Source organism: Chiloscyllium plagiosum, unplaced genomic scaffold, assembly GCF_037043375.1.
Source record: "Chiloscyllium plagiosum isolate Xiang-an unplaced genomic scaffold, Cpla_swu_hap1 HiC_scaffold_7, whole genome shotgun sequence".
NCBI lineage: Eukaryota > Metazoa > Chordata > Chondrichthyes > Orectolobiformes > Hemiscylliidae > Chiloscyllium > Chiloscyllium plagiosum.
This window is the reverse complement of record NW_028270145.1, coordinates 63,485,918-63,505,889: the sequence shown is the minus strand read 5'-3', so window position 1 is coordinate 63,505,889 and position 19,972 is coordinate 63,485,918. Positions and strand designations below refer to the sequence as shown.

General features: G+C 40.8%; 1 protein-coding gene across 2 annotated transcripts in view; it reads left to right on the top strand.

Moving 5' to 3' along the window:
• The window catches only part of LOC122551613 (activin receptor type-1-like), a 165,838-nt gene that overhangs the window by 126,798 nt on the left and 19,068 nt on the right, over positions 1–19,972 (top strand). For both annotated transcript variants that reach the window (XM_087989072.1, XM_043693797.2), the window contains exons 4-6: positions 3,242–3,459; positions 4,244–4,343; positions 11,478–11,624. In XM_087989072.1, coding sequence (XP_087845198.1) covers positions 3,242–3,459; positions 4,244–4,343; positions 11,478–11,624 — 465 coding nt within the window. The remainder of the gene's footprint in view (positions 1–3,241; positions 3,460–4,243; positions 4,344–11,477; positions 11,625–19,972) is intronic.

Here is a 19,972-nt window from a genome sequence, read left to right as displayed (position 1 = left end):
CCCTGGTGGAACCTAAACTGGGTATCGCTGGGCAGGTGCTGCAAGATAGCACTGTTTGTTGATGATGCCTTCCATCATTTTACTAAAGATGGAGTGTCGATGGATGGGGTAATTGGACAGGTTGTATTTGTCCTGCGTTTTGTGTATAGGACATAACCTGGGCAATTTTCCACTTTGTCAGGTAGGTATTAGTGCTGTAACTGGACTGAAAGAGTTTGGTACTATGGCCAGAATGTTCTGAGGAAGGATCACTGGACCCAAAAGGGGTGGCATGGTGGCTCAGTTGTTAGCACTGCTGCCTCACAGCACCAGGGACCCAGGTTCCATTCCCGCCTTGGGCAGCTGTGTGGAGTTTGCACATTCCCCCTGTGTCTGAGTGGGTTTCCTCCCACAATCCAAAGATGTGCAGGTTAGGTGAATTGACCATGCTAAATTATCCGTACTGTTAGGTGAGGGGTAAATGTAAGGTCTGGGTGGGTTGCTCTTCGGAGGGTCGGTGTGGACTTGTTGGCCTGAAGGGCCTATTTCGGCACTGTAGGGAATCTATCTAAAATGTTAATTCTGATTTCTCTTCACAGATACTGCCAGACCTGCTGAGCTTTTCCAGCAACTTCTGTTTTTGTAATTGCCAGATTGTTGTAAGGGCTCATAGCCTTTGCTATCCATGTCTGCAACTATTTATTAATATCATGTGGAGTGAATCGAATTATGCGAAGGTATCTGTCATACTGGGCAGCACCTGACGAGGTCAAGATGGAACATCCACCTTTGCTGGAGACTGCTGTGAATGTTTCATCCTTATCTTTTGCCCTTTGGGCTCTTCCATCAGTGATGATGGGAATATTTGTGGAGCTTCCTCCAGTGAGTTGTTCAATTGTCCACCACCATTCATGACTGGATGTGGCAAGATTCCAGAGCTTAGATCTGATCCATTGTTTATGGGATGGCTTGGCTCCGTCTATCTTTTTGCTGCTTATGATGTTTGGCATGCAAGTAGTCCTGTTTGGTAGCTTCACCAGGTTGACACCTCGTTCTTTGGTTTGCCTGGTGCTGCTTCTGGTATGCCCTCCTGCAACCTTCTTTAAATTAGGGCTGATCCCTTTGCTTGATGCTAATGATTGCGTGGAGGATATGCTGGGCTTTGAGGTTGCAGGTTGTGTTGGAGTACAATTCTGCAGCTGTTGATGGCCCAGAGTGTCCATCAATGCCCGATCCTGAGTCGTTAGGTCTGTTTGAAGTCTGTCCCATTTAGCATGGTGACAATGCCCCATAACACAGTGGAGTCTATACTCATTGTGAATGCGGAACGTTGTTTCCACAAGGACTGTACAGTGGTCACTCTTACTGATACTGTCATGGACAGATGCATCTACAGCCGGCAGACTGATAAGGATGAGGTCAAGTATGTTTTTTTTCCCTCTTGGTGATTCCCTCCGCACCTGTGCAGACTCAGTCTTGCAGTTATGTCCTTCAGGATCTGAACAACTTGATCAGCAGTGCGGTTGCTGAGCCTCTCTTGGTGGTGAGTCAGCCCAGTGGGACTGAGATGAGGAGAAATTCCTTTAACTCAGTTATGATCTTTTGGAAAACTCTACACCAAAGAACTGTGGATACTCCGTATTGAATATATGTAAGATTGACTGGTAGATATTTGGAAATAGGGATAGTGTAGAAAGGTGGTTTTCAAGTTAAAGATTGGCCATAATTTTAATGCATAGCAGAGCAGGTTGAAATGGCTTACTTCTAATACTGTTTTTATGTTCTTAAATTAAGATTTGTGTATATAGTGCCCATCAGGGCACCCAAATTACTAGCCAACTCATGAATTATCTTTTAGAAGTTCAAGTCTCTCAACATGGGCCTGGTCACTCAGGTTGTGCCAGAGAATTGTGAAGAATAGCCCTGTTGACTGGATCTATTGTCCCTCTATTTGCTCAGGTTGTACCTTCTAACAATAACAGGTTGTTTCAAATGCCCTAAGCAATTAATTCAAAGTCAGCTCATGCTTATTGTTTCCTTGCTATGGATTTTAAGATAACCTTCATCAATTCTGGGTTGAGTTTATCTAATAATCTTGCCTTTTTAGCAAAAGTTGTGCAGCTCTCAAGTTGGAACATGCAAACCCTTTGTAAGTGGAAATGTAAACTACAAACATAATTGAATTGTATATCTTGAGAACGAAAACTAAAATCTTATTTGTTAGAAATCTTTACCTGGACAAAATACTGTGGAAACTGGAACTCCAAAATCTAAATAAAAAATGCTGGATATACTCAGTAGATCGGACAGCATCTGTGGAGAATAGAGGACTCTATTTAGCTTCTTGTAAGGGTAGTTGGAGAGTCATTGTTGTGTCTTTTCTTTTACCAATTAATCATTATTTATGTGAGTTTTCACTGAATGTTGCTACAATTCAACCATTAGGAATATCACAGCTAAGTTTTATTATGCCTTTGCCTGATGCTCGTATATACAAACATGAGTGGAGATTGATTCACAATTAGCAATGTGGGAATTTTGGCTTTTTTGTCTTGCTTTCTCTGCCAAACCATGACAGTCCAGCCACATTACTATCTTAACAGCCTTCAGTTGAGATGAGGAAATTCAACATGAACCTGAATTTTAACCTGGGACTATACTAGTTCTTACAGCTGAATAATTCATTGGGTTAATTCAATGACTTTGTTTGGGGGAAAGCTCCTGTTTAATTATAATGCTTTTGAATAGGGGTGATGGATAGGCAAGCCATTGCAGCTTTCTAAGAGAATATCTCTTTGTATCCTTTTTAACTTCCACATTTAATCATCATTTTTAAAAAATACTTTGTTAGTGAAGTACTCATGTAACATTGGAAAGATTTGAGGGTGGTATGGTGGCTCAGAGGTTAGCACTGCTGACTTACAGCGTCTGGGACCTGGTTCATTTCCAGCCTTGTGTGATTGTATGGAGTCTGCTGGGTGCTCTTGTTTCCTCCCACAGTCCAAAGATGTATAGGCTAGGTGGATTGGCCGTGCTAAATTGCCCAGAGTGTCCAGGAATGTAACAGGCTAGGTGGATTAGCCATGGGAAATGAGAGGTTGTTGGGATAGGTTAGGGTACTGGGTCTGGGTGGGATGCACTTCAGGTTTTCACTGCAGACTTAATGGGTCAAATGGCTGCTTTTTGCACTGTCGAGATTCTATAATTCTATGTTAGTATCATTAAATACTTTAAAAGTAATTTCCTTTCTTTATTTCCAAAGGAAAGTCACAGCAAGGAACAGAGTTGGGTTACAATGTAAAAACCCTGGTTATTGTTGTTCTTGCTCCGGTGATTGTTATGATCATTGCGTCCATGACGACAGTGCTGATATTACGCAAACTCCATCAAAATCAAATGCAAAGACTAAATGCTCGAGAGGTTGAGTATGGTGCCATTGATGGACTGATTGCCTCTAATGTTGGAGATAACACCTTAGCAGTAAGGATTATTCATTTATTTATTTTTCATTTATCTGTTTTTTGATTGAGACTTTTGCTTGTTTTTCCTGTGTCTGGTCAAATAGATCATTTTGCACAACATTTTAAAATATCAAATAAGTCTTCAATATTTAGATTATTTCAAAAACTGGCTTGATTTTATAAATCTAATACCACTATCTTTTTCTAGCCCAAGCATTTTCGAAGAGCATACTTGAAAGACAAAAAGACCCTAATAATACTCTAATGAATTTCCAAGAAGTTATAATATACAATTTAGTTTTAAATTGGAACTTGGTGAGGTAAAACTATGGAGTAGTGTCCATGTAGTATCACAATCAGATTATGTTATGTGCATTCATAAGCGGTGTCACAAAAAGACGCTTCTGTCTTTGAAGCTTTGAGGACCTATTATGCACGTTAAGATGTGGACAAGTACATTTTGAAGTGCAAAAGTTTCAGTTAGAGAACTCTAATATTGTTAATAGGAATTGTCCTGTAAACTTTACACAATATGCACTGTTTGGGGATGTGACGATGCAATGGCAGCTTGTCTTACCAGCATTTCCTCTAATGTTCACTGTCTAACAGTTGTTGAGAAGATGCCTTCTCAATTTATGGGTTCAAAGAACATGATTGCATGAGGAGGTTGGTGTCTCCAGCTGTCTTCAGGACAAATATATTTACTTTCTCCTTTTAAAAATCTCAAGTCTCAAAAGTGTTTGTTTTCATGAAAAAAACAAGTAATTGCAGTTCACTTTGTAGGATAATTTCTTTTCCCACAGAATCTGTTGGATCATTCCTGCACATCAGGCAGTGGATCAGGTCTTCCTTTCCTCATACAAAGAACAGTTGCTCGGCAAATTACCCTTGTAGAATGTGTAGGTGAGTTAAGTTGGAAGTCATAATGAATTAGTGTGTTTTTGCTGTTTCCAAGGTGTATTGTGTGACTACTGTTTTGGATGGGCAAAGAGGAAAAAAAAGTGTGATTTTGCTTTCCTTTCACCTTCCCTACCCGTTAGTAAAAGAGCTCCTCTAAAGGTGTTAGCACTTGGAATTTGTAAAGAATTATTCTTTAAGGAGGTTTTCAAAATTCTTTGGATCTAATGTATACTTTCCAAACTTTGCCTTCTGGAAAACAGGACTTGCTTGTCAATGGTGCTGGGTATGGAAGGTTTGAGTTATAAAGATAGGCTGGGGCTTTTTTCACTGGAACATAGGAGTTTGAAAGGTTGAGAGTTTAATTTTCTGTGTCACAAAATACTGAATTAAAAACAAATTGCATTTGTTTTAAGCCAGTTTCCCTTGAAATGCAACAGTTTTGGAACTTCAAACTAAATTCAAAACTGATCATTTTAAACAATCTCCATCATATATAAACCTGGCTTTACTTTGTTTGACTGTGTTTAGTGAGTCATGAATATTTCTCCAGAGTTTAGTACAAATAAACAAATGAATTAGGAGCAGAGGCGGCCATTTGGCTCCTCCAGTCTGCTGCATGATAAAATATGGTCATGACTAATGTTTGCTTTGCTTTCTAAGCTCCCATCTACTCCTGACAATGTTGGATTCTCATTAAGCAAGCAAATTAAACGAGTTCCACCCTTAAACTTATTGCAATAGAGCCTCCCCTTTTCAATCTTACGTATCTTTGTCTTGAATGAAGGAATAAAAAGTGTTGTTCATCCAATTTTTCAGGTTTGGAAGGCACAGCAAGTTGTGTGGATGCAATAATGATCAATAACTGAGAGAACACAAATCTAGCTATAATGACTGTAGCTAGTTGTTCACAATGCCCAAAATCCTTTTTTGTGTTTGGGGGATTGTGGGGGTGATTTCAGGGAAGATAAAGGGGTTGATCTGTGTGCATGGATACACATGTATGTGTATTTGTTAAAAGTTGTGCAGTTTTTCCTCTCGGAAGAAACCTCAAAAGAACATATGATGACCTCCGCAGTGGAACAGTTTTGTTGGAATGATGCAAACATATTGTGTGATTCTGCTTCTAGTTTTTAGGAGTTTTTGTTTTTTTAGAAGTAGGCTGGGCAATAACTATCTCCAACAGAAATCTGAAATACCCTCCCTATTAATATTGTGGATCTACCTCCAACCTATGAACTGCAATATATTTCCAAGCCAGGATGAACTGTGGCTTGGAGAGGAACCTGTAGGTGGTCTTTCCATGTATCTGTTGCCCTTGTCCTTCTAGTGGTCATGGGTTTGGAAAATGCAGTGTACAGAGATTTGGCAAATTTCTTCGCAGGACCATGGAAATCTGGAATCCTCCTCTCCAAGTAGATTAAATGCTGGTTAGTTGAAATGTTCAAGCCTAGAATTGTTTTAACCGAAGGCAAAATACTGCCAGTCAGCAACATCTGTTTAGAGGGAGAGAGGAGGAAGAACACGTTAGGATTCAGGTTGATGAGCTTGCATCAATTTGATATTGTTGGTTAGGGATCTCAAAAAGTGGTTAAAAAGTGCTGATGTACACATAAACTGTGATCTATTTAAAAAGCAGATTACGTTTGAGAGGCTTCATGATTGACCCCAATTTTTATGTTTATATTGAGATATTTTTCATTTACAATGTGCCAATGTTGGCAGCATCATTTCAGGTGTAAGATATAATTTAAATCCCAATAGCTGCACTGGCATTTATTTTTGAAGAAAGTAGAGGAATTAATTATTAATGACTGACCGACAGGTATAGGGATGCAGCACAAAAATGCAAATAACAAGAGGAGGCAATTGTTTCATGGTGTTGTTTGTTTATTATTATTATTATTTATTATATCCATTCACAGGATGAGAGTGTCACTGGCCAGGTCAGCATTTATTGTCCACGTTAAGAGTCAACCACATTGCTGTGGGTCTGGTGTCACAGACCATGTAAGGATGGCAGTTTCCTCTCTTTCCCCAAAAGGACATTAGTGAAGCAAATGGGTTTTTCCCCAACAATGGATTCATGGTCATCCCTGTTTCAGATTTTTATTGAATTCAATTCCGTTTTGAATTTCACCAACTTCCATAGCAGGATTTGAACCCAGGTGCCCAGAACATTACTTGGGTCTCTAGATTAACAGTCCAGTGATGATACCACTAGGTCATCGCCTCTCCTAAACACTATTACTAGACTATTAATCCAGCAATCCAGGTAATGTTCTGGGGGCCTGGGTTTGAATCCTACTATGGCAGTTGGTGGAATTTGAATTCAATCAGAATCTGGAACGAAGAGACTAATGATGAACTCAAAAACATTGCTGATGTTTGGGAAAAGCACATCTGGTTCATGAATGTCTTCTAGAGAAGGAAACTGCCATGTTAACTCCTGGACCTGGTTGACTGTTAAACTGCTGAGTGGGCAATAAGGGGTGGACAATAATTACTGCCTGGTCAGCGATGTCCCCATCCTGTGAATGAATGAATTAAAAAAAAAAGCCAGAGTCTAACACTGGATTCCTGCTATATCGACAATGAAACATATCCAATCAAGGGCTGTAGACAAACCGATGAGATTCATCTGAATTGTTCTGAGCATACAAATGAATTTAATGTAATGTTTTACAGCTAGTGGTTGCAAACCAGCATACAGAAGTTATTTAACTATATTACTTTATTCAGAGAGCCATACAGCATGGAAACAGACCCTTTGGTCCAACTCGTCCATGCTGACACTTTCCCAAATTATCAGCTAGACCCACTAGCCTGTGTTTGGCCCATATCCCCCCAAAACTTTCCTACTTGTATACCTGTCCAAATGTCTTTTAAATGTTGTACCTGGACCTGCATCTACCACTTCCTCTGGCAGCTCATTCCACATATGAACCACTCTCTGTGGAAAAAGTTGCCACTCTGGTCCCTTTTAAATCTTTCTCCTCTTGGCTGTTGAAAACACCAATGTGATAATGACCAGACATTTTATTGTTCTGATGTTGATTGAGGGATAATAGGACACTGGAGAGAACTTAGCCCCATTTCTTTTCAATTATGGTAATGGATTTTACTATCTGAAAGACGGCAAGTTTGATTATAAATAGCATGATTTTAACCTTGCCTGGCTGAGAGAATGAACAGATAGGTAGTTTAAAATTGCTAAGCTACTTCCCCACCCTGAAACTGCTGGGTCTGCTGCATTTTTTCTATCTAAGTGGCAGGGAGCTAGGGCACCCATCCATCCTTAATAGAATGTGTATTTTGACTGAAATTTGAACATTGGAGTCCTGATTGGGAAATGACCATCATACACGCTTGGCACTGTATCAGTGTCTGAAGATGTGATTTTAGTTCCTTGGGGACCCAAGCTGAAGCAGGAATACCACACTGAGCTTCATGCGAAATTGAAAATCTTCCTGCCCTGAAGTCATTCTGCTTCCACTGCCACCTCTGACTGTAGCACTTCTGGGACATGACCCATACCAGAGTTTTTTTAGTGACGAGTTGTAGAGTCAGAGATGTACAGCACCCTTTGGTCCAACTCGTCCATACCAAGCAGATATCCTAAACTAATCTAGTCCCATTTGGATCGAATCCCTCTAAATTCTTCCTATTCGTGTATCCATCCAGATGCCTTTAAAATGTTGTAAATGTACCATTCTCCCCCACTTCCTGTGGCAGCTCATTTCATTCATGCACTACCCTCTGTGTGAAAAAGTTGCCCCTTAGGTCCCTTTTAAATCTTTCCCCTCTCACCATAAACCCTCGAGTTCTGGACTTCCCAACCTGGGGAAAAAACCTTGTCTATTCACCCTTTCTATGTGTCTCATGATTTTATAAACCTCTATAAGGTCACCCCTCAGTCTCTGACGCTCCAGGGGAAACAGTCCCAGCCCTTATAGCTCAAACCCTCTAACCCTGGCAACATGCTTGTAAGTCTTTTCTGAACCATTTCAAGTTTCAAAACATCCTTCCTATAGCAATAAGGGCAAACATAACAAATGCCTTCTTCACTACCCTGTATGCCTGCCACTCCATTTTCAAAGAACTATGAACCTGCACTCTAAGGTCTTTGTTCAGCAACACTCCCTAGGACCTTACCATTAAGTGTACAAGTCCTTCCCTGATCTGCCTTTCCAAAATGCAGCACCTCACATTTATCTAAATTAAACTCTATCTGCCACTCCTCAGCCCATTGGCTCATCTGATCAAGATCCCATAGTACTCTGAGGTAACCTTTGCTGTCTACTCTACCTCCAATTTTGGTGTCATCTGCAAATATGTGAACTATATCTCCTATGTTTATACAAATCATTTATATAAATGATGAAAAGCAGCGGACCCAACATCGATCTTTGTGGCATACCACTGGTCACAGGCCTCCAGTCAGAAAAACAACCCTCCACCACCACCCTCTGTCTTCTGGCTTCAAGCCAGTTCTGTATCCAAATGGCTAGTTCTCCCTGCATTCCATGTGATCCAACCTTGCTAACAAGTCTACCATGATGAACCTTGTCAAAACCTTACTCAAGTCCATATAGATCATTTCCTGATGAAGGGTTCCGGCCCGAAACTTCGATTCTCCTGCTCCTCTAATGCTGCCCGACCTGCCGTACTTTTCCAGCAACACACTCTCGACTCCATATATATCATGTCTACTGCTCTGCCCTCATCAATCCTTTTTGTTACTACTTCAAAAAACTCAATCAAGTTTGAGAGACATGATTTCCCACGCACAAAGCCATGTTGACTACCCCTAATCAGTCCTTGCTTTCCCAAATACATGTAAATCCTGTCCCTCAAAATTCCCTCCAACAACCGCCCACCACTGATGTCAGGCTTACTAGTCTATAGTTCCCTGGCTTTTCCTTACCACCTTTCTTAAATAGTGGCACCACGTTCGCCAACCTACAGTCTTGTACCTTGCCTGTGACTATTAATGATACAAATATCTCAGGAAGGGGCCCAGCAATCACCTCTGTAGCTTCCCACAGAGTTCTTGGGTACACCTGATCAAGTGCTGGGCATTTATCCACCTTTATGCATTTAAGACATCCAGCACCAACTGCTCTGTAATGTGGACATTTTTGGAAATGTCATCATCTATTTTCCCACATTTTGTGTCTTCCATGTCCTTCTCCACAGTAAACACTGATGCAAAATACTTGTTTAGGTCTTCCCCATCTGTGCTTTTCTAGCACCACTCTAATCTTGATCCTGATTTCCAGCATCTGCAGTCCTCACTTTTGCCTCTTCCCCATCTCCTGCAGTTCCAGTCGTCAGCATTTCTGCCTGAAATTGTTGATGTCAGTTATAGAGTCATAGAGATGTACATGGCATTTAAATTAATTCTGGAGTTTAAAAATACATTGTTCACAATTCAGGTGCAGAAAGAAACCGTATCAAAACTTACCTGCCAAAAAGGAAGCCATTAAAATCTGAGCCAAAGATTCCAAAGCTTTTAATGATTTGTGACCGGGTTTTATTCCTGATAAATCTTGTCCTCACTGGCATATATTCTTGAGAGGATAAGATGGCCATGAAGGTTGGTGGGTCCTAATATTTTGATTTTCCTGATTATATTCTGATGTGTTTTCTCTTTTTAAGTTTTCATGGTCAAAGAATAGGATATGGATTTTGAGAGGGCTGGGCTTTCGGTACGGGTGAAGTGCTCCATCTGGTGGTTAAACTGAACAATCCATTTTATGTTCCCTAAAAATACTTTTTTCTCTCTTCACCCTGGATGTCACTGGGTGACACTGTACAGTAAATGAATTTTTATAAAGTTAACTCAAAATTTTGAAACTAAAGCATTTTCAGGTGACTGTGTAATGGAAATGTTTAATTTCAGAAATGTTAGTGTTCAGAAACTCTATCATAAATGTAAAACTGTCCTGTTTCCTGCTAGAGAAAAGAAGACATACCAATCCTACAGTCCTCAACTGTTTCAAACAAGGCAAGAGTTATTGTACAAAGATTACTTTTATCACTTTTTTGAAATCTATAACTCTAAAATATGTATTGGCTTCTATTTGATAAATACTAGAAGTGGTTTACTTTAATTTCTGACAGACCAGAGCTCTCTGTGACAGAGATATTAATTCACCTGAAAATGCTTCTCAAAAAAACTTTTTAAAAATCCTTCCTCCATCCCAGAATGTATGAAAGGAATATCTATTGTCTTATCACAAGTAAAGCGATGCAACACTGAAGGAGGCCGTGGTTTGTGTTGAGGTGTCTGCAGAATGCAAGCCGCTATTGGGATTGGTTGTGAAGTGAGGTTTAAAAACACCATTACTAAAAAAGAAGCGATGAACAAATGTGTGATATCTAGAGTACCAGCAGATGAGATTTGGGGGAAAAAAAAGCAGAAAGATTACCCATGAAAATGACCTTTTTGTAAAACTAAACGTTTTTACTACTCTTTGATCGTTTTGCCTCCTTTTAGTGTTTCTTTCCTTCCAATTATCTGATCAGGGCCACACTAGGAATGGTATTAAATGCACACTTGATGTCTTGGCACAGTGGCTTAGTGGTTAGCACTGCTGCCTCACAGCTCCAGGACCCGGGTTCGATTCCAACCTTGGGCGATTGTCCGTGTAGAGTCTGCATATTCGCCCCGTTTCTCCGTGGGTTTCCTCTGGGTGCTCCGGTTTCCTCCGACAATCCAGAGATGTGCAGTTTAGGTAAACTGGCCATGCTAAATTGCCCATTGTGTTAAGGGATGTGTAGGTTAGGTGCACGAGTTAGGGGTAAATGTAGAATAATAGGGTAGGGGTATGGGTGTGGTTGGGTTACTCGTCAGAGGGTAGGTGTGAACTGGTTGGGCCATATGGCCTGTTTCCACACTGTAGGGATTTTATGTATTCTATATATAAAGCAAAACACAAACAAAGCCAGGAGGGTGACGTTTAATATCACTGGGCCATTGTAACTCCAAGCCTTTACTTCTCATCTTCCACTGAGTGAATTTGTTCAAGCAACCAATTATCAGTATGATAGTCAGGTGGTGTGTTGGGAACGTGATGACATGTACAAACTCTCTTTTAATGTGATTTGGCTTTTGTTTTGTGTTCTGTTCCACAGGTAAGGGACGTTTTGGAGAGGTTTGGCAGGGTCAGTGGCAAGGGGAAAACGTGGCAGTAAAGATATTTTCTTCTCGAGATGAAAGATCTTGGTTCAGAGAGACTGAAATCTACAACAGTGTGTTGTTGAGAAATGAAAATATTTTAGGTGAGTTGTACCATCTTGCATGTCTAAAATTAAAATTGCATTTGTTTTTAAAAAAAACCCCAAAGGATAGCCCAAATTGGAAAAGTTGGCAACACAGAATCTCAAGGATACTCTGGAGACTAGAAGAGAGAATAAAAAAGCAGAATATCAAATCTGATTTGAAACTGGAATTATTTCTAATAGACAATAAAAGTTAAGGGCACACTGCCTGAACACATGCTACATTTGCAATAAGGCACAAACAGAGATACACAAGTACAATTTAATTCCCATCACATAACATGTCTAATATGGTGACCAGTACTGGGAGCAGAGAGACGAGGTGCAGGAGTAGGCCATTCGGCTGTTCTGAACTTGCTACGCTATTCAATATGATCATAGCTGATCCTCTTTCTTCCCATATTTCTCAAACCCTTTAAAATCTAATCTACTTCTTTCTTGAATACATTCAATGATTTGGCATCCACAGCCTTCTCTTGTGCAGAACTGTACAACTTCACCACCTTCTCCTCTCAGTCCTAAATGGTCAATCCTAGATCCCGAGATTGTGTTCCCTGGTTCTAGATTCCCCAACTAGGGAAAACATCCTCCCTGCATCTAGGCTGTCCAGCCTTGTTAGAAATTTGTGTATCAATCAGATATTTCTAAACTGTACTGAATAGATCCAGTTGAACCAATCTTTCCTCAAAGTAAGTCTAGTGAATTCTGCCACATTCCCGCTATGGCAAGTATAGCCTATCTTAGGTAGGGAGACCAAAACTGCATGCAGTACTTCAGGTGTGGTCTCTGTATAACTGCAATAAGATGCCTTTACTTCTGAACTCAAATCATTGGCCATTACTTTGGCCAATATACCTTCCTAATTGCTCGCTGCACCTGCCTGTCTGGTTTTATTGACTGATGTACAAGGACACTGAGATCCCGTTGTACATCCACATTTCTCAAAATATCAGTGTTCAAATAATACTTTTTTCTACAGTAAAATGTACAACTTCATGTTTAACCACGTTGTGCAGAATTTGCCATGTGTTTTCCCATTCATTCAACTTGTTCAAATTACTTTGAAGCCTCCTTGCATACTCCTTACAGCTCTCAACACTGCCCAGTTTTGTCATTGCATGTTGCATTTGGGTCTCTCATCCAAATAATTTACATATATTGTGAATAGCTGGAATGCAAGCACTGATTCTTGCAGTACCCTACTAATCACTGCCTGCCACTACAAAAAGGATCCATTTATTCTCATTGTCTATTTCCTGTCTGTCAACCAATTCTCAATCATGCTAATATCTCAACCCCTATTCCATTTGCTTTAATTTTTCCCACCATCCATATCAAAAGGTGCTGAAAATCCAAATATACCATATCCACTAGTTGTCCCTTGTCTATTCTCCTAGTTAACTTCCTGAAAACTCCAGTAGGTTTGTTATGCATGACTTACCTTTAATAAATCCAAGCTGGCTTTGTCCAATCCCATTAATGCTAACCAAATATTCTGTTATTATTATTTTATATTAAACTCCAACATTTTCTCAGTACGGATGTCAGTTTAACTGGTCTGTCATTTTCTGTTTTGTCTCTAACTCCCTTTATAAAACACTGGTGCTATATTTGCCATCCTTTAATCTGTAGCATTGCTCCAGAATCTATGGAATTTTGGAAGATGACCATCAATGCATTTAATGTTTCCAGGGCCACTTTGTTTAGTACTCTGGGGTACAGATTTTCTGCCCCTGGTGATTTGTCAATTCTTTAACTGGTTAATTTCCCAGCACCATTTTCTTACTTATACTGATTTCCTTCAGTGCTGCCCTCCTAGTCACTTAGTTCCCTAACATTTTGGGAGGTTACTTGTGGCTATTACGGAGACATGGGTAGAACAGGGACAGGATTGGTTGTTGCAGGTTCAAGGGTTTAAGTGTTTTAGTAGGGTCAGAGGTGGGGGTAAAAGAGGGGGAGGTGTGGCATTGCTTGTCAAAGATAGTATTACAGCGGTGGAAAGGACGATGGATGAAGACTCGCCATCTGAGGTAGTTTGGGCTGAGGTTAGGAATAGGAAAGGTGAGGTCACCCTGTTAGGAGTTTTCTACAGGCCTCCTAATAGTCCTAGAGACGTAGAAGAAAGGATTGCGAGGATGATTCAGGAGAAGAGTGAAAGTAATAGAGTGGTTGTTATGGGGGACTTTAACTTTCCAGATATTGACTGGGAAAGCTATAGCTCGAGTTCGTTAGATGGGTCGGTGTTTGTCCAATGTGTGCAGGAGGGTTTCCAATGTGTGCAGGCCAACAAGAGGTGAGGCCATACTGGATTTGGTTCTGGGTAACGAACCAGGCCAGGTGTTAGAATTGGAGGTAGGTGAGCACTTTGGGGACAGTGACCACAATTCGGTGACTTTTACTCTAGTGATGGAGAGGGATAAGTGTGCACTGCAGGGCAAGAGTTATAGCTGGGGGCAGGGAAATTATGATGCGGTGAGGCACGACTTAGGATGCGTGGCTTGGAAAAGTAGGCTTCAAGGGAAGGGTGCAATTGATATGTGGAGCTTGTTCAAGGAGCAACTATTGAGTGTCCTTGATAAGTATGTACCTGTCAGGCAGGGAGGAAAGGGTCGTGTGAGGGAGCAGTGGTTTAATAAAGAATTGAATCCCTTGTTAAATGGAAGAGGGCGGCCTATGTAAAGATGAGGCGTGAAGGTTCAATTGGGGCGATTGAGAGTTATAAGGTAGCCAGGAAGGATCTGAAGAGAGAGCTAAGAGCAGCAAGGAGGGGACATGAAAAGTCCTTAGTTGGCAGGAATAGGGAAAACCCAAGGCTTTCTATAGGTATGTCAGGAATAAAAGAATGACGAGGGTAGGAATAGGTCCAGTCAAGGATAGTAGTGGGAAGTTGCGTGTGGAGGCTGAGGAGATTGGGGAGACACTGAATAAATACTTTTCGTCAGTATTCACGCAGGAAGAGGACATTGTTGCCGATGTGAATACTGAGTCACAATTAATTAAAATGGACGGCTTTGAGGTATGTAGGGAAGAGGTGTTGGAAATTCTGGAAAGGGTGAAAATAGATAAGTCCCCTGGGCCTGATGGCATTTATCCTAGGATTCTCTGGGAAGCAAGGGAGGAGATTGCAGAGCCATTGGCCTTGATTTTTATGTCCTTGTTGTCTACAGGAATAGTGCCAGAAGACTGGATGATAGCAAATGTGGTTCCCTTGTTCAAGAAGGGGAGTAGGGATAACCCTAGTAACTATAGGCCAGTGAGTCTCACTTCTATTGTGGGCAAAGTCTTAGAGAGAATTGTAAGGGATAGGATTTATGAACATCTGGATAGGAATAATGTGATTAAGGATAGTCAACATGGTTTTGTGAAGGGCAGGTCGTGCCTCACAAACCTTATTGAATTCTTTGAGAAGGTGACTAAGGAGGTAGACGAGGGTAAAGCGGTAGATGTGGTGTATATGGATTTTAGTAAGGCGTTTGATAAGGTTCCCCATGGTAGGTTACTGCAAAAAATACCGAGGTATGGCATTGAGGGTGAGTTGGAGGTTTGGATTAGGAATTGGCTGGCTGGAAGAAGACAGAGGGTAGTAGTTGATGGTAAAGGTTCATCTTGGAGTACAGTTACTAGCGGTGTTCCACAAGGATCTGTTTTGCGACCATTGCTGTTTTTCATTTTTATAAATGACCTGGAGGACGGGCTAGAAGGTTGGGTGAGCAAGTTTGCGGATGATACGAAAGTCGGTGGAGTTGTTGACAGTGAGGAAGGATGTGTCAGGTTACAGCGGGATATAGATAAGCTGCAGAGCTAGGCAGAAAGGTGGCAAATGGAGTTCAATGTAGGTAAGTGTGAGGTGATTCACTTTGGTAAGAGTAACAAAAAGATGAGGTACTGGGCTAATGGTCGGATACTTGGTAGTGTGGATGAGCAGAGGGATCTTGGTGTCCATGTACACAGATCTCTGAAAGTTGCCACCCAGGTAAATAGTGCGGTGAAGAAGGCATATGCCGTACTGGCTTTTATTGGTAGAGGAATTGAGTTCCGGAGTCCTGAGGTCATGTTGCAGTTGTATAAGACTCTGGTGCAGCCGCATCTGGAGTATTGTGTGCAGTTTTGGTCGCCATACTATAGGAAGAATGTGGAGGCACTGGAACAGGTGCAGAGGAGGTTTACCAGGATGTTGCCTGGTATGGTAGGAAGATCGTATGAGGAAAAGCTGAGGCACTTGGGGCTGTTTTCATTGGAGAAAAGAAGGTTTAGGGGTGACTTGATAGAGGTGTACAAGATGATTAGGGGTTTAGATAGGGTTGACCATGAGAACCTTTTTCCACGTATGGAGTCAGCTATTACGAGGGGGCATAGCTTTAAATTAAGGGGTGGTAGGTATAGGACAGATGTTAGGGGTAGATTCTTTACTCAGCGAGTCGTGAGTTCATGGAATGCTCTGCCAGTAGCAGTGGTGGACTTCCTCTTTATGGGCATTGGATAGGCATATGGAGGATAGTGGGCTAGTGTAGGTTAGGTTGGCTTGGATCGGCGCAACATCGAGGGCCAAAGGGCCTGTACTGCGCTGTATTTTTCTATGTTCTATGTTTGTGCTGTCTTCTGTGAAAACAGAACCAAAGTACGTGTCCAATTCTCCTGCCATTTCTTTGTTCCCCAATGTAACTTCTCCACCTTCTGGCTGTGTAACGGACTTCCATTTGTCTTTATTAATATTTTCCTCTGCAACTGATCTGGATATTCAAGGTTATGCAATGTTTAGGAAGGACAGACAGGAAGGAAAACTATGTGAATTTACACTGTTAATAATGGTTGGGATCAGTACATTATTAAGGGAGAGCCTTAGATTAGAAGGACATTTTTGGAATCTGGTTGGAGGCAAGAAACAGCAAGGGATAGCAGACATTGATTGGATTTAGTTATAGGCTACCAAATAATAGTAGTAGTTAGACATGGTATGAATCAGAAGAAAAGAGAAGCTTGTAGCTGGGGCAACACAGTTATCATGGGTGACTTCGATCTGGGTAACACTACAACTGTGGAGAACCATTTTTTAAAATTTGAGGGTTGGTTTTCTATAGCAATATGTTGAGCAGCCAACTACAAGAAGTGCCACTTTGCATCTAGTATTACATAATAAGAAACCACAAATTAACAATCATGGGATATGATGGAAGTTTGCATTATGTTTGAAAATGAGGTAGTTGATTGTGAAGCAAAAATAGTAAACTTAAATGAAATTATGAAGCACAAATTGACTGGGGTGGATTGGGAAGATACATTTAAAAAGCACAAATGTATATGAGAAGAAAGAGCTTTTATGTGACTTGTAACAACTGTACATTCCATCAAGGTGCAAAAACTCAGGTCTGTCAACTGGGGCTGACAAAGGAAGTTCAGGAATGACAAGATTAAAAGAAAAAGCCAGAAATATTAATAAATCGAAGGTGTATAGAAAACAGCAAAAACAGACCAATAAACTGATTAGGAATAGAAAATAGAATATAAATGCAATCTAGCAAAACAAAGGACTGTAGAAGTTTTATAGATGTGTAAATAAGCCACATTTGGCTAAAACAAATGTGGCTCATTATAAGGCCGAGTTATAAAGGGGGCCAGAGAAATGGCAGACAAGCAAATGATTACTTTATGTCTGTTATCACTGAGGAAGATATAAAAAATCTTCCAGTAGTAGAGACCCAAGTGTCTAGGGAGAATGAGGAATTGAAGGAAGTTAGCACATACAAGAAAATCATATCGGATAAAATTAATAGGGCTGAAAGTTGATAAATCCCCAGGACCTGATGTTCTACATCCCGGAGTGTTAAGAACATAAAACATTACAGCACAGTACAGGCCCTTTTGTCCTCAATGTTGCATGACCTGTGATACCAATCTGAAACCATCGAACCTACACTATTCCATTTTCATCCATATGTCCATCCAATGACCATTTAAATACCCTTAAAGATGGCAAGTCTACTACTGTTGCAGGTAGGCCATTCCATGCTCTTACTACTCTCTGGGTAAAGAAATTACCTCTGACATCTGTCCTATATCTATTACTCCTCAATGTAAAGCTATATCCCCTTGTTTTAGCCATCACCATCTGAGGAAAAAGGCTCTCACTGTCCACCCTAGCTAACCTTCTAATTATCTTATATGTCGCAATTTAGTCACCACTTAACCTTCTTCTCTCTAATGAAAACAGCCTCAAGTCCCTCAGCCTTTCCTTGTAAGACCTTCCCTCTATACCAGGCAACATCCTAGTAAATCTCCTCTGAACCCTTTCCAAAGCTTCCACACCCTTCCTATAATGCAATGACCAGAACTGTACATAATACTCAAGTGTGGCCGCACCAGAGTTTTGTACAGCTGCAGCATGACCTCATGGTTCTGAAAGTCAATCCCTCTACTAATAAAAACGAACACACCGTATGCCCCCTTAACAATCCTATCAACCTGGGTGGCAACTTTCAGGGATCTATGTACATGGACATAGAGATCTCTCTGTTCATCGACATTACCAAGAATCTTACCATTAGCCCAGTACTCTTTATTTATGTTGCTCCTTCCAAAGTGAATCACCTCACATTTTTCTGCATTAAACTCCAGTTTCCACCTTTCAACCCAGCTCTGCAGTTTATCTATGTCCCTCTGTAACCTACAACATCCTTCGTCACTTTCCACAACTGTACCGACCTTAGTGTCATCCGCAAATTTACTAACCCATCCTTCTATGCTTTCATCCAGGTCATTTACAAAAATGACAGACAGCAGTGGTCCCAAAACAGATCCTTGCGGTACACCACTAGTAACTGAACTCCAGGACGAATATTTCCCATCAACCACCAGCCTCTGTCTTTTTTCAGCTAGCCAATTTCTGATCCGAACCGCTAAATCACCCTCAATCCCGTGCCTCTATGGCTGAAGAGATAGTTGATGTATTGGTGATTATCTTCTAAAATTCTACAGGTTATGAATGATTATTTTGGGTTGGAGGTTCCCCCACTATTTAAGAGCGGAATGAGGGAGAAAACTGGGAACGAGCATCCTGTCAGCCTGACGTCAATAGCAAGAAAAATGCCAGTATCTATTGTAAAGGTTCTGAATGTGACTTGATAATGATCTGATTGTGCATTATCAGCATAGATCTGCAGATGGGAAACAGTGTTTGACAAACTTGTTGAACAAATTTTTTTGAACGTGTTCAGAACAAAATTGATAAAAGGAGGATCAATTGCTGTAATGTGCTTAGATTTTCAGAAGGCTTTTGATAAGATCCCTCACAGGAGGCTGGTTAGAAAAATTAAAACATGTAGGATAGGAGGTAATATACTGGCATGGATTAATGACTGGCTAACAGACAGAAAACAGCCCTTGGAATAAATGAGTCAATCTCACACTGTCAGGCTATGGCTAGTGGGTTATCACAAGGATCAATGCAAACACCTCAGCTGCTCACAATATATGTGTCAATGATTTAGATGTGTCGACCAAATGTAATATTTCCAGATTTGCAGATGATACAAAGCTAAGTGAGAATATGTGTTATGAAGAAGATGTAAAGTCATTGCGGGAGGATTTGAACTGGCTTTATAAATGGGCAAGAACATGGCAGATGGAATGTAGGATGGAAAAATATGAAAGCATTCACTTTGGTACAAAAACCAGATATCCAGAGTATTTCTTAAATGGTGAGAGATTGCAAAGCGTAGATGTACAAAGGGACTTGGATATATCTGTTGATATCACTGAAGGCAAACATGGATGTGCAGAAGGCTATTAGGAAGGGTAGTGAAATGTTAGCCTTTATTGAGTACAGGAGTAGCAAAGTCTTGCTTCAATTGTATATTGGTTAGATCACATCTGGAGTACTGTGTGCAGTTTTGGTCTCCTTGATTGTAAGAAAGATATTATTGTCCTAGAATGAATGCAATGAAATTTCCCCAGACACATTTCTGGGTGGCAGGACTGTCCTTTGAAGAAAGATTAGGCAAATTGAGCCTATGATCTCTAGAGTTTTGAAGAATGAGAGGTGATCTCATTGAAATCTACAAAATACTTGAAGGGATAGACAGAGCACAGTTCTCTTTGTTTTCTGTAGACTGATGTTCCCCTTGTCTTCAGTCTTTCTTTCCAGCACCAAGCCACCAAGAATCATTACTTTTTAACCTTTGCAAGCCACCATCTGTTGTGCATGATCAGAGACTCGAATTGTCTCTTGAATAGTTCACCAGCAATTTTGGATTGACTAGGTTGATATAGAGATGGAAATGTGTTGCTGGAGAAGCGCAGCAGGTCAGGCAGCATCTAGGGAACAGGAGAATTGACGTTTCGGGCATTAGCCC